This window comes from Neltuma alba, unplaced genomic scaffold, assembly GCF_004799145.2.
Source record: "Neltuma alba isolate B1F8T4 unplaced genomic scaffold, ASM479914v2 tig00004037_pilon, whole genome shotgun sequence".
NCBI classification, from domain to species: domain Eukaryota; kingdom Viridiplantae; phylum Streptophyta; class Magnoliopsida; order Fabales; family Fabaceae; genus Neltuma; species Neltuma alba.
Genome location: NW_021633535.1, coordinates 82092 through 96221, shown reverse-complemented (window position 1 = coordinate 96221; position 14130 = coordinate 82092). Strand labels below are relative to the sequence as shown.

Here is a 14130-nt window from a genome sequence, read left to right as displayed (position 1 = left end):
GTTAATGATTTTCGATTTCCCCCGTTCTCCGATTATCTGGTTTGGTTGGGTTTTTGCCCATATTTTAGCTGCCCGAAGGCAGACCCAGCCCATCAATATGGGAGACCAATACACATGAACATGACAAAAGAAACAGTTTTCAGCTTTAGGGGCCAAGAAACAGATCATTTAATTGTATATGGCCAAATAAACGATTCTCAGCTTCAGCCCATTTTTAATTACCAGCAATCTTTTGTTCCCAATAACTTTTCTTTAAAACAACATGGCGTCATGAGGTACACGCAAGGAGACAAGTGGTTCAAAATATAAACTTTACTTTCTTTAAAAGTTATTTTTTTATAAGATAAAATTTACTTTTATCCAAGTATTTATGAGTTTTTTTCTAATTTTATCCCATATATTCTCTTTCCTCTTTAATTCATTTATTACATCTTTTACTAATCTCTTTATTAATAAGGTATATTAGGAAAACAAATATATATCTTCCACATTTATTGTTTTTAATTGATTTTAATTAGTTTCTTGATAAACGCAATGGATAAAGTTTAGTTTATATTTTGAACCAGAGGGAGTACCATCTAACGGTCTGAATCCTTTGAATTGACTTTTCTAGTTTCATACAAAGGGGTCTGTCTTAGATGGACAAATAAAGCTCGAACTCCTAAAGTTTTTCTGGTTCAAAATTTTACTGCAATATTCAGTTCTTTTCGTGACCCATAATTTGATATCCCAAAAGTTGAAATCTTCTGCATCAAAGTCACATGTACAGTCAACAAAGCATCTTACATGATTCATTCACAGCCACAAAAGGAGATATGTGTGTACATTTAGTTATGTAAGGTGTAATGTGAGAGTTAAGTATTATATTAAACAACCAAGAATCTTATCGCTTATGGCATCCACATCCCCTTACAGAGGATGTTGTGGAACTGAATTCCCAAATGGTAAAAGCGAAGTGGGTGTGCGTGTGGGTCAACCTTCCCCATCCAATGGGGGAGGGTAAGGATAAGGTGGTAAAAAAGCATATATCAAACACTAATATAACTCTTCATATGTGCTTTTAAAGAAACCATTACATTGTCACAAGATGGAAAATCATCTGGGCTGAACAGTATAGAGCATTAATGATTCTAGAGAGAAGTTGTCATCAATGATGGATCAACTTGCACTGATTTACCCCACAGAAAATGCAGGTTGTTTTGGTTTTGGAAGAGACACTGGTTCACTTCCTAACAGAACCATAATATCTGATATGGTGGGTCTGTCTTCTGGGTCTTCTTGTACACATAGCAGTCCTATATGCATGCACCCTCAAAATTCTGAAGAGAGACTTTGCTTCCATTAAATGAGGATCCACAAATTCCATTTCTTCCGTTCATTCCATAATCTCCATGCCTCATTATTGAAACTTGATTACTTTCCCTAAAAGCTTATGGGTGATTTAAAGAAAAGGTAGTATATCAAGTGATTGATGATATGTACATATGCTAGAAGGGTAGAGGCAAGTTCAGTTGCATAAAAGCCACTGCTTCTCTTCCCGCTAATAATCTCAAGCAAGATGACACCAAGCTGAAGATATCAGATTTCGCTGAGAATAATCCTCTCATTGCATACTCTGGAGCCATGTATCCACTATTTTATACATGAAAATTAGACATGTCATCATAAACAATAGAGAACAAAACAATATGAAAATTATATATATATCATATATTGGCCCACAATATCCTTTTGACACAAATTAATTCACTCCATTATTTCAATGATAGGTGACCAAACCAAGCTTAAGCAAAACTTATTATAAAGACTAAAACTAAAATTTACTCCATTATAGAAGTTTAGGAATGGATAACTTACTATGTTCCCACAACTCTTTTGGTATTAGCGGTACTTTGATTTTCATAAAAAATTCTTGCCATACCAAAATCTGATATCTTCGCAACCATGTCATGGTCAAGCAATACATTGTTTGGTTTCAAGTCTCTATGAATGATTCTAAGTCTTGACTCTTCATGAAGATAAAGTAATCCTCTAGCTATACCCATGATAATGCCATAACATGTATTCCAATCAAGCTGTGAACGTTTTTCTGAATCTGAAGTAATAAAAACACCAAAAACCTGTAACCAGTGACATATGTATTATATATATAAACCTTAATGAGCAAAGGGGGGGAAGCCAACAAACCAAAGATGAATCTGTCAAGGCTTTGATTGGACATGTATTCATATACGAGAAACTTCTCTTCTCCTTCCAAGCCACATCCCAACAGCCTCACCAGATTCCTATGCTGAAGTTTTGCGATCAGAATGACCTCATTTTTGAATTCTTCTGTGCCTTGCCAAGACTTCCTTGATAACCTTTTGACTGCCACTTCGTTTCCATCCGGAAGTACACCCTGAAATTCCCAAAAATCAAACCACAAATTGCGTAATGCCTTGCTTGGTAATACATAGGCTGAAGTGAAATTCAGAGATTATCATACCTTGTATACAGAACCAAAACCTCCTTGTCCTAGCTTGTTTGAATCAGAAAAGTCATCGGTGGCGATCTTAATTGTTGCAAAATTCATAAACTCAAGTTCTTCAGAGCTAATTAATTCTCCATCTTGTGTAATAGTTACACTCTTGGGGGTCCCCAATTGTTGTAGTAGCATCTTTTCGCTTTTTTCATCATCTGATTCATCGTTTTCAAGGACAATAAAAATTGAAAAATCAAAGAACTGAGGTCAGTAATTCTTGCACGACTTTTACATGGTCAACAGATGAAAAATTATAGAAAAGATTCACCTCTGTCTTCCCTTTGTTTTTATGAAAATAGGCAACACAGAAACCAGTAAGAAGTGCTAATAAGAACAGTGGTGCACATATAATCAGAACAAGCATCCACGTCTTCCATTTCCCTCCTGCCCATAAATGGTAAGAATATGCTAACGATATCATTGATATGCCTTCTTGACGAAGAAATAAAATTAAACTAATCAGAATCAGAAACCTTACCTTTAGAATTTGGGTAAACCACAAGGTACTGAGAAGAAGTATTGAAGAACTGAGACAATCCAAACCTCACGTTGCAAGTTCGACTAAGAACTATCCCACCTTCATGGGATGAGCAGCAAGCTCCAAGGTCTCCTATTGCAGAACTCAAGCAGTTATAGCATAGTGTTTCAGAGATGTCTCTTGTGCATTGTACTAGACCATAAATTGTAATTCTCGGAAAAAATTTAATTTCCCCAGAAGCAAACATGTTCTTGGAAGGAACAAATGCGGCCTCATTGGACAGGTTGTTCATTAAGTGCATCAGAACCTGGCTGAATCGAGCAGGATCTGCCACATCCTTTGCCTGATTGTTTTCATCCGGATACTTCCCAGTATAAACCATCATTGAAATGAACATCTGAAAGGAGTATCTTACTTGACAGAGATCATACCATATAATAGCATCTTGAATCCTACATTTGTTGAGTATATCTTGGCTTGCTTTCTCAACACAATCCTTACAGGTTGTGGAGTTTATGTCTCCTCTGCATAGTGCAAGTCCATAGACCTTATCTGGCTCTTCTCCAATGGATGTGTTATAGAAACCTGAGACTGAAATGTTGGAGGAAAGCGACCCAAGAAGAAGCTCAAGGTTGTTATGAAATGTAGAGTTCAGAGTGTATTCTGGGAATTCAGGTGGACACCATGTGGAGAGAGGATCTGAACCTGAGACAAGGTGAAGAAATAAGATGGGAATGATGAAGAAAACCATAGCTGAAAATCTACAAATTTTTACCCAAAAAGACAGAATAAATGTATAAATCAGGTTTGGTTAGGCAAGATACGGTGATTATACACAGGGGTCAGAAAAAGCTGGGAAATTTCTCGTCTGGGATAGAATAATAAAAGGAAGTACAACGGGCATTAATAACATTATAATGATAATCAATAATTGTGCAGGAAGTTACAGGAACTACGAGCAACTTAGATCAGCAATAATATGGTAAACGTTATTATTCTAATTTTTATTTTTAAAAAAAAAGTGTTGGTGTTATTCCAAGCTTATCACTGGTCTATGATTTTGATTCTATCCATGCATTGTGTCTCAATCAAAGGGCGGCAACATCAGTGATGACGATTATTAAGAAACTGGTATTTTTTAAAACATGGAACATATTTCTCTTGACGTTATCCTTGAAGTCTGTGTAAAATAATCTAAATTTTTTTCTTTCTTTAATAAAATTATCGTAGAAAAATACCAATGCGTTATCAACATCAAAGAATCTAAACAATTAGCAATGAGAGAGACCTTAGTTGTGTCTTGGAGTAATCAGAAAACTATTCATGGCTGACTTCTTGTCAGAGAAAGAAAGCTGCTATCTTGTAGATCTAACGGCGAAGCCAAGATAACCCCATATTGATTAAAAATAATTGAATGATTGAATTGACTTTCAAATTCAAGATTTGACTAAATGAGATTGATGCTGGGTTTTGCTTGGAGTCATAGTTTCATGCCCGAACCTGAAGGAAAAAGTCACTGGATTATGAAACTTGCTCGTTAGAATGAATTACTTTGATCTTTCCCTGCAAATGTAATCAATTTCGTCCCAGAAGTTACCATCCTAAATTCAAACTGCAGAAATCACATTTTTGACCCTGATGCTTGAGCACTAATTCTCCTATTGTAGTTACTGCTTGTTAGTCTTCTGTCTTGCATGGAACTTTCTTCATCATTATGAACGAATTAACAGAAGTTTGGTCTTGGTTCTGCTAATTTTTTTCCCTCATGCTTAGCCATTTGGAATCAAAATTCAACAACTTTCACAATCTGACTAATGCTCACATGGATTAATTTTTGCATAAAAGTTTAGAGAATATATATAGCCACAGATTATCCGCAGTGACAACCTGGCTTCTTTATGTCCCCGATAATATGTCCTCTCGCTTGTTCATGTACCTCGTGTACAACAAATAAAAATTTATTATCTGTTCTTCTGTAAGCTTCAAAAAGGACAAAGTGATTGGAAGCCATGTGGTGGACATGAAAATAAAAATAAATGCCATGCATCCGTGGGTCCATAAATTAGTTATACACATTTTCACAGGTCAACAATAACAACCATACCCATTTAGCCTAGTTTACACGTTAAGAAAATGTTAATCTAGTTACAACTTGAATGTCCAGCTTTTGACTGAAAGCCATCTAACTACAATATTACAACATAAAAGGGGAAAAATTAGACTAGGAAGTTTTCAAATCCATTCACTGGGGCAGTATATCAGAGATTGTCAAGTTATTGACAGAGCAATGTTCATTTTCTGGCACGTGATGATCATTATCAATGATTCTTCCCACACAGAAGGGTGGCTTTTGGGGTTGACCAAGAGTTGGTGATTGGCTTTTCAACATTAAAACAACCGAAGACATGGTTGGTCTGTCATACGCATCTTCTTGAACACACAGTAATCCAACATGCAAGTATACTAGAAACTGATCTTCAGGGCATGAATCAGCTACTAGAGGGTCCATCAACTCCAGTGCGCTTCCCTCATTCCATAGATGCCATGCCTATAGAATGAATGGTTTTTCAAGTCAACCAATCAATGGCAATACATAAGTCTTTTGCCCAAAAGTTTAAAATAAATTATAAATTCTCATGGGTAACTTTATTATTATTTCTAACACTTACATATGCCAAAAGGCTAGGAGCATGTTTAGAGTGATGGAAACCTGCGTTGCGCCTCCCGGTGATAATTTCAAGCAATAACACTCCAAAACCAAAGACATCAGATTTTATAGAATATATTCCCTCCATAGCATATTCGGGAGCCATGTATCCACTGTAAATTTGAAATTATAAACTCATTGCCACAAAAGCAAATGCGACAAAATATAAAAAAAAATTGTGCAAGGATCTAAGTACTCACTATGTGCCAACTATAGTAGCAGTATTAGCTTCACCTTCAGCTCCTGCAAATATTCTTGCCATTCCAAAATCTGATATTTTTGGGTTCATTTCGCGGTCTAATAATATATTACTTGCTTTTAGATCTCTATGAATTATCTTTAATCGAGAATCTTCATGAAGATAAAGAATCCCTCTTGCTATTCCACTTATTATATCAATACGTTTGATCCAACTTAGTCGTGCTCGTTGCCTTGGATCTGTCAACAGCAACTAATTTATTATGAAATGATCCACTATTCTAAAGTGGATAAAATTATGAAAAATATATTATCTGATACGTCTGAAAGGTGAAGGAAAAAGACTCACCGAAAAGGACTGCATCAAGGCCGCCATTAGGCAGAAACTCATAAACAAGAAGCATTTCTTCTCCATCTAAACAAAATCCTAGAAGCCTCACTAGATTTTTGTGCTGGAGTTTCAGTATGAGCAGAACCTCGTTTATGAATTCATCTGAGCCCTGTTCAGAGCCCGTTGAAAGCCTCTTGATTGCTACTTCCTGGCCATCACTTAATACGCCCTACAAAAACCACAATCCTTAAGTTTGTTTATGACAAATATGCAAGAAAAGTTGGTTCACCTTTTTAGGCTTAAAATTCAATCACCTTGTAAACAGGGCCAAAGCCGCCTTGACCAAGCTTATTTGAATCAGAAAAGTTTTTGGTAGCAACACACAGAGTTTCAAGATCAAAATAAGGCAAATCCTCAGCTATCTTGTCATTTCTTCTACGAAAATTCTGGTGATTTTGGAACACAGTTTCACCTCTCTGCCCAAAGCTATGAGGATCCATCACATGACTGTCTATTCCACCCTTCCCTGAGCAAAAGAACCCAAGCAGTTAAACAGAGCAAAAAGAAAAGTTCAGAAACATGAATTGACCTTATATCAGCTTATATTCTTGCATACTTTTCTGAGTTTTCTTCTTCTTTCTAAGGAAGTAAACGCAGAAACTTAAAATCGCTATTGCCAAGCCAGTCGCTGCTATAATTCCTATAATCATCCCTGCTTTGTTTGTTGTACCTGAATAAGGGATCATTTAAACAATCAAGCTCAAACAGATTGAGAATTATAACTTGATGCAATATTATCCATCGAAGTTACTTGAAACTGAAACGCTTACTTTTTCCCCTTGTTGCAAATGAACCATTTGGATCAGGTTCACCATTATAAAATGCATATAATTCAAATCTTAAGTAGCAGCTACGACTTAGAACTCTAGCCCCGATTGAGGAATAACAACAAATAGGTAGATAACTTATCGCACTTTTCAAGCATGTGCCACAATCACTTGCTGATAAATCTCTGGTGCATTGAACTAAGCCATGTATTGTTTTCCCTTCAAAGGGTGCCTCTCCAACAGCATACAAGTTAGAAGAAGCATTGAAAGATACCTTCTCAGTAAGACTATACAATAACCCATTGACCTCAGACTCAAACTCCTTGGGTTTTGAGATGTTCTGTTGATTATCAAATCCCAATTTGCCTGTGACATCCACTTTTCCGACGAAGTTCTTGCTGGAATATCGTAATTGGCAGTACTCTTCCCAAACAACTGCTTCTTCTGCTTGGGGACAGAGTTTAAGAATGTCTTGTGTTGCCGTGGCTATGCAGTCTTGGCATGTTTGATTTGGAACATAGTCAAGGCACATGAAGAGGGTATAAACTCTGACTGGGTTCTCTCCATAAGAGACATTGTAAGATTTGGAGATTGAAGCATTGGAGGATAGAGAACCGAGGATGTAGTTAAGGTTGTTCTGAAAGGAGCTTCCTTTGGTGTAATTACTACTTGTTGAACAATTTTTATACGGTGGATCAGCGAAGGAAACGCCTGAGAGGAAAAAAATAGTGCAGAGAAGAAGGAATAGCTTTGGAGAATCAACCATTTCTGCTAGTGACTACCAATCAAAAGCACAAGAAAATCTGTTGAATGATATGATTAACTGATATAGAACTATGATTTAGGCAGCTTTTACTTATAAAAGTTTGAACTTGGCACCATCAACAAAATTGGGAATGATTCAAACTGGAAGCGGATGTACTGTTTACCAGAGTTGAATTGGATTATTTAGTGTTTATCTATTAGTTTGAATTTTAACAGCGAACGAATTAAGCTCTTCAAAGAAGAAATTAATTTTTTTGTTGACTGTGACCATAACCTCCAATCACAGCTCTATAGTATAAACCAGTGCATTCCTGGTTACTTGATAAGCAAGATATAGTTTACCTGTAAATTTATAATGATATAGAAAACGCCTATTGTTTCAATACTAAGTTTGTCAGAACACTTGGGAAACAACTTGGCATTAATCATTAAAATGGATATTATCCATCAATCATCATCAAGTATCAATTATAATATCAATAACAGTAAATATTATTGTTAATTTATTATTTTTGTTCTGTCATATCCAGGCCTTGTTTTCAGTTTTCTACTTTTGTAGCGCCTATAATTTTAAGCCGTAAGAAGACAAGTTTCATAGCATATTTAACAGAGTATTTTATTTTGATCCATCTGTCTGTGTTTCTTGCTCACCGAAAAGCATCGTCAGATCCATCCATTGGAACAGATAATAATGCAGAAGAAAAGGATGACTTGGAGTCATATTGAATTAAATGACATAGAAGCAAAAGCTTAAGGGAGAATCCAGAAAGATACTTTTTAATTTCAAAATTCCAAATCTGTCTTATTCACTACACTTTAATAACAATTGACAATACTCCTGTCCTTAATATAGGACCCAATGTTGAGTTGGTTTTGGTCCTAAATATAAGACCCATTTCTCATATTTATCAATTTTCTCTAAATTACCCTATGGAACTCCCTCAACCATAAGCAAGTACAAGAGAGAGAGGGGTATTAAGAAAGATGATTATAGTATTTTAGGAAAAACGTGTCACATTTATTATAATTAACTAACTTACCTAACTTCCTTAATCTAACCAAATTAGTTAAATGGGTCTTATATTAAGGACCGGAGGAGTATTTGAAAAGCAAGTGAGAACAGAACACATTTTTATAATTGTTCATAATTTGAAATTTTGAAATTTTAGATGTATTTTTTTGAGATTTTTCTGAAAATTAAATTAATTTTATGAAAATGGTAGCTTTTGTTTTTGGGTGTTTGGTTGCCTTTTGGATTTTATTCTTCAACCTTGTGCGTTTCTATTCTAGTCAAAGGCATCTAACAAATAATTAAATCAAGAATTAACGTTTACAAATTGATTTGAAATTTTAAATGCAGTCATTATCACTAGCATAGAAAGATTATTATTAATAATTATTATATTTCTTAAAAATGGTGACAGGAAAATTACCTGTAATTAGTTATTAAAAAAATTACCTGTAATTAAACTTGACAATATAGAAACAGGCATAAGAGATATTCTTCATTGACATCAATTTAATATTTGATTTAAAATATTAAAATATAATTATAAAATATATTACCTAATGGGAAACCCCAATCTTCCCTCACCAACATTTAAATTCAGTAGTTAATTAAATTATAATCCCATGTGATGCAATTAATGAATTGTTTATGATAATTATTATATTAACTGGGATTAACTTATGTATTATTTACGTTGTTAAATAAGTTTTCTTTTTCAAAGTATATTATTATTATTCGTTGTGTCGTGTTATATTATTGATATTAAACTTAGAGGGTAAAGAGGAAAAAGAGATTTTATTGATTAATAAACAGAATGTACAACTACTGGGCTAGAGGCCCAACCATACATAGCCCATTAGCAATTGATATTTGATTACGCCTATTTAGAATGACTTATAAGCAGCTTTTTAATTATTATTTATGAAATACAAAATAAGTATGTGAGAAGAGTTTTATCTCAACTTAAATAAAATGTGTTTATAAGTGATTTCAAATGCTAATTCAAACAAAGTCATAGTCTAATAAGAATTATTTCTGTTGAGAGTATTGCAACAACACAAATTGAAATCACAATAACATGTCCCTTAATATGTAGTTTGGTTTACAGTACTCCCTCTGGTCCCTTAATTATGCAAGCAAGATCTCTTTTAAAAGAATGGGAAGATTAATACTACCTCCGATCCTTAATATAAAATCTTGTTTGACTTTTATTTTGCTCTTAAATATAAAATCACAACATACTTTGTCTCTCATATTTATTTATTTTTTTCCAGTATAGTCATTTTAATAATGGTTACTCCAGCAAAAAAACTTTAGTAAAGATATTTTATAAAAGACAAATATATTTATTACAAATAACTAATTTGACTTATTTCCTTAATATACTCAAATTAGTGAACTAACTCTTATATTTATGATTGGATTTTTTTTTTGTGCTTATAGTTTGATTTGATTATAACTTAGTTTCTAGATTTTAACTCAGTGCAACTTAATTCTTATAATTTTGATTTTATTGAGGCTCGATTCATGAGCTTTAATTGGTACAGCCCAATCCATATAGTTTAGTCACTTAAGATATTAGTTCCGAGTTGCATTGAGTTAAATTTTGAGAATTGAGTTATTATCAAGTTAAAAGCGATGGTCAATGTGTTTATTTAATTTTTTTTTCCTAATAATAATAACAGATTAGTTTTCCCTGAACAAGCATCCCGCGTTGGTTAGATACAATTGACTTAGGTACGCACAATGGATGGGGGGAAGAAACTAGTTACGGCCAGTCGTCATAAAACCAACTTACAGATACTCAATAAGTGCGTAAAATGATTGTTTTTGTTATCTCTTTAATTTCCATGCATTATGTCTCACTAAGTAAGCAGAAGGAACACACATAGTTATCATGTTTACAAAGGGTGGAACACGCAAACTCATGCTAACAAAATTTAAGGAAGTGCTTATTATCAATTGAGCCAGCACAACATCAACTACCTACTTATTGATTTTGAATCTTATAATACCTTCAACATATGAGAGAAATCGGTTAGGGCGTAAGTTATTACTGCCTCCAGTTCATAATAATACATCCTGTCCTAATTATGAAAATCAGTTGACTAATTTGAGAATATTAAAAAAGTAAGTTGAGTTAGTTATTTGTCCTAAATAGGTATTATCTTTCCCAAAATATCCTTGCTAATCAAGTGTATTGACTAGAACTATCATTATTAGAAGGGCTACTTTGAAAAAAAATGTATAAATATGATAGACAAAGTGGATTGGGGTCTTATATGTAGGCCTAAAATAAAAGTCAAACAAGGTCTTATATTAAAGACTGGAGGTAGTATAAAATTTGGTTGACTTATTTAAGTAGATTAAAAAAGTTTGTTAAGTTAGTTATCGGTAATAATTAGGTGTTGTCTTACCTAAAATATCATTGCTAATCTTATGTATTAGTTAGAACTACCATTTGATAAAATATTTAACATGTACAATATTATAGGAACTACTTTAAAAAGTAGATAAATATGGTAGATAAAATAGACTAAATATTATATTTAGAACCAAATTGAATGTCAAAATCAAATTAATGACCGGAGGTAGTACTGTATAATAATATCCAAAATTTGAGCAAATTAATGTAACAAAAAAGAAATCTAGCAAATGCATGAGATTATAAACAAACACTCTTTCATTGTATAACTATAAAGTCAAATTTCAGTCAACAATACAAACAGACTAATGAACTGAAAATTCAAGTCAATAATCAATACATAATTACGAGCAAATGTAAAATTGACAAAATAATTTTAAAAAAATAAAAGGAAAGAAAGAAGATGCTCTCTCTCACGTGCAAACCAACGCCCCCAAACATGTCAAGAGAAATAAACGGGACATCTCTTATCTTTGTACGTACTCAATATGTTCCCGTCGGGGCCCACACCCACGTCACAATTTGCATGCATCCGATGGGTCTTACTTTGCCACGTTGCCACCTTAAACTTAATCGTGGACGTCAATTCCACACGGAAGACCACACTCCCGTGAGCCCTATCGTTCAGAAACTCCGCCCAGCGCTGGCTAGTCACCGTCAACGTTGCTCCGCTCAAAACGCCGTGCACCTCCGTCGTGTTCTTCGGCTCCTGGGAAAACGGAAACAGCAACGGCATCGTTCCGATATTCTGATCCCTGTAATACACCGTCCCGTCCATGGCCTCATACTCAATCTCCATACGCTGGTTGGAGTTTCGGGCCGTGACGAAGAACGTTATCTCGGCGTTCTGGAATCCGGATTCTTGACCCAGACCCGGAACAGAGAAGTCGTGGATATAGAATCTGGGTCGGTGCGGGCGGAGGCTTAGCCATAAGATGAAGGCGATGAGACCTACAATGGCGAGAAGGCTTAAGAAAATACTGCAGAGGACTTTGGAGACGCGCGTGGTGAGGCTGTCTTGGACGCGCTGCACGTAGTAGCGGGCCGTATGGTGGCGGCGAAGGGGTTTGGATTGGTTGGCGGGGGTTTGTTGGTAGTGAATGGGTACGTGGGTGTCGTCGCCGCGCATTGTACCTTCCGGCGAGGGGCGTCGGGAAGCTTAGAAGTTGCAATGTTGGATTGGAACAGAAGCATCTGGTGGAACATTATATTTATGTAGTGAAGATTGAAGAAGAAGAAGAAGAAGGTGGGGGAGGAGAGTGAAGATGAAGTTGAGAACTTTAAGGATGTTTGAAGAAGAAAGAAAAGAATAAGCTTTGTTGGAGATTAAAGCGGTGTATTCTGGGTAATGAGCTGCATGCTTTGCTAAGACAACTCTCTTTTCCAATCCAATAGTTGCACGAATCCACAGGGTCGGGCCTGCAAATACCAGACAGATTAGTTTGCTTTTCTGTCAAAATAGTTTTGACTAATACACTTGATTAGAAAAGATAACACATATTTATTATAAATAACTAATTTAATTTATTTTCTTAATCTCTTTAAATTTACCAACCAACTTTTATAATTAGGACTGGAGGTAGTATTATAAATTAAATCTTATATTTAAGATTGAATGGAGTATTTTTTTTTTTTTATTACTCAAGTCAAAATAAAACTTCTATCATTTTTAAAATTATGAATTTTGTCTTTCACCTAGACACTCCTAAATCCATATAGCTTTTTGGTCGCGATAATTTGATTTTAGAAAGAAGAGGTAGTTGGGGAATTCGTGTTTAGGTGTATTATTTTTCTCCCAATTATTGATATTAGTTATCCCTATTAAAGGGAGCTTTGTTTATATACCTAAATCATAGATAGGTTAACAGTAGCGACACTAGGTTATTAATTGTGACTTTATGCAATATTTATCTATTTAACTATGAACCTAGACCTACGAAAATGCTTATAGTTCTAGCTCTATAAACCCAAAAAAAAACAGAGAGAGAGAGAGAACAAAGAGAAGTAAAGTGGGATGGAATAAGGTATAAAGGTTTCGCACCATGTCTGCTGGGAAAAGCATATACGAATACTCAATAAACAGGGCATGTATTTTCTGTTTTTTTGGTGACAACAGGGCATGCACTTTTAGCATTATCGTTCATTTTTTAAACCTCATATACCACCTTGACGATTTTTTTTGTTTAAAGACACATGCACCTTTATATTAGAATTAATCTCGATAAAGACACTAAATACATGTACATCTTTTAATAAAAATTTAAATTTTAATTTGTCAAGTTGTGAAAGATTAGCTTTGAACCCAACCTTCATTAGTTTCCAACTTTACAAGTTATCACCTAAACTGGACCCAAAACTGATTGGGCTGAACCCAGCATTAAGACCCAATTCATAAAAACCCAGTCGTTTACTTCCAGTTAAAATAAAAAAAAATTATAGCCGGAAAATTGTTTAAAAAAATTTCTTGACTTGAAAGGGGAAAAAAGGAAACATATACCAGATGATAAAAAAATACTGGTTGCAAATCCTGTGTCGTGGGCGTCTTTCGACCATGTAGTTTTTTGTACTAAATATTTAATTTCTAGTAATTGAAATGATAATTAGTGAATTATAACTTAAAGTAAAAAAATTTAATTCAAATTTTAGATGGCTAAACTTGATTGAGATTTATATTTCTCAAAAAGAAAATAATTCAAAATGTATCTTTTAGGCCAATCTGTTGTGCTGGCCTGTTTAAATCTATATAAATTGAGGGTTAGGCCTCTCAAAAATATATTCTTTCGGTCCTTAATGTTGAACTTAATTGATAAGTTAATATTGGTATTACATGTAATATCTATTTTTCATATTTATTAATTTTTTAAATTAT

General features: G+C 34.4%; 3 protein-coding genes and 1 pseudogene across 3 annotated transcripts in view; 1 reads left to right on the top strand and 3 right to left on the bottom strand.

The window, feature by feature from the left end:
• Positions 1-1173: 1173 nt before the first annotated feature.
• Positions 1174-3798, bottom strand: LOC114743478 (putative receptor-like protein kinase At4g00960; annotated as a pseudogene).
• Positions 3799-5074: 1276 nt separating this feature from the next.
• LOC114743471 (cysteine-rich receptor-like protein kinase 10) lies at positions 5075-7828 on the bottom strand. The gene is made up of 7 exons (XM_028931684.1): positions 7066-7828; positions 6852-6965; positions 6550-6761; positions 6254-6464; positions 5907-6144; positions 5669-5819; positions 5075-5547 (listed from the first exon to the last, which is right to left on the bottom strand). The coding sequence occupies exons 1-7, from the start codon at positions 7826-7828 to the stop codon at positions 5242-5244; spliced, it is 1995 nt and encodes a 664-aa protein (XP_028787517.1). The 3' UTR covers positions 5075-5241.
• Positions 7338-14130, top strand: part of LOC114743472 (polyubiquitin) — a 26936-nt gene continuing 20143 nt past the window's right edge. Inside the window, exons 1-2 of the mRNA XM_028931685.1 lie at positions 7338-7349; positions 10072-10077. The gene's annotated coding sequence lies outside the window, so the exon portion shown is untranslated. The remainder of the gene's footprint in view (positions 7350-10071; positions 10078-14130) is intronic.
• Positions 11667-12489, bottom strand: LOC114743477 (NDR1/HIN1-like protein 26). The gene has a single exon (XM_028931690.1). The coding sequence runs from the start codon at positions 12388-12390 to the stop codon at positions 11704-11706; it is 687 nt and encodes a 228-aa protein (XP_028787523.1). The 5' UTR covers positions 12391-12489; the 3' UTR covers positions 11667-11703.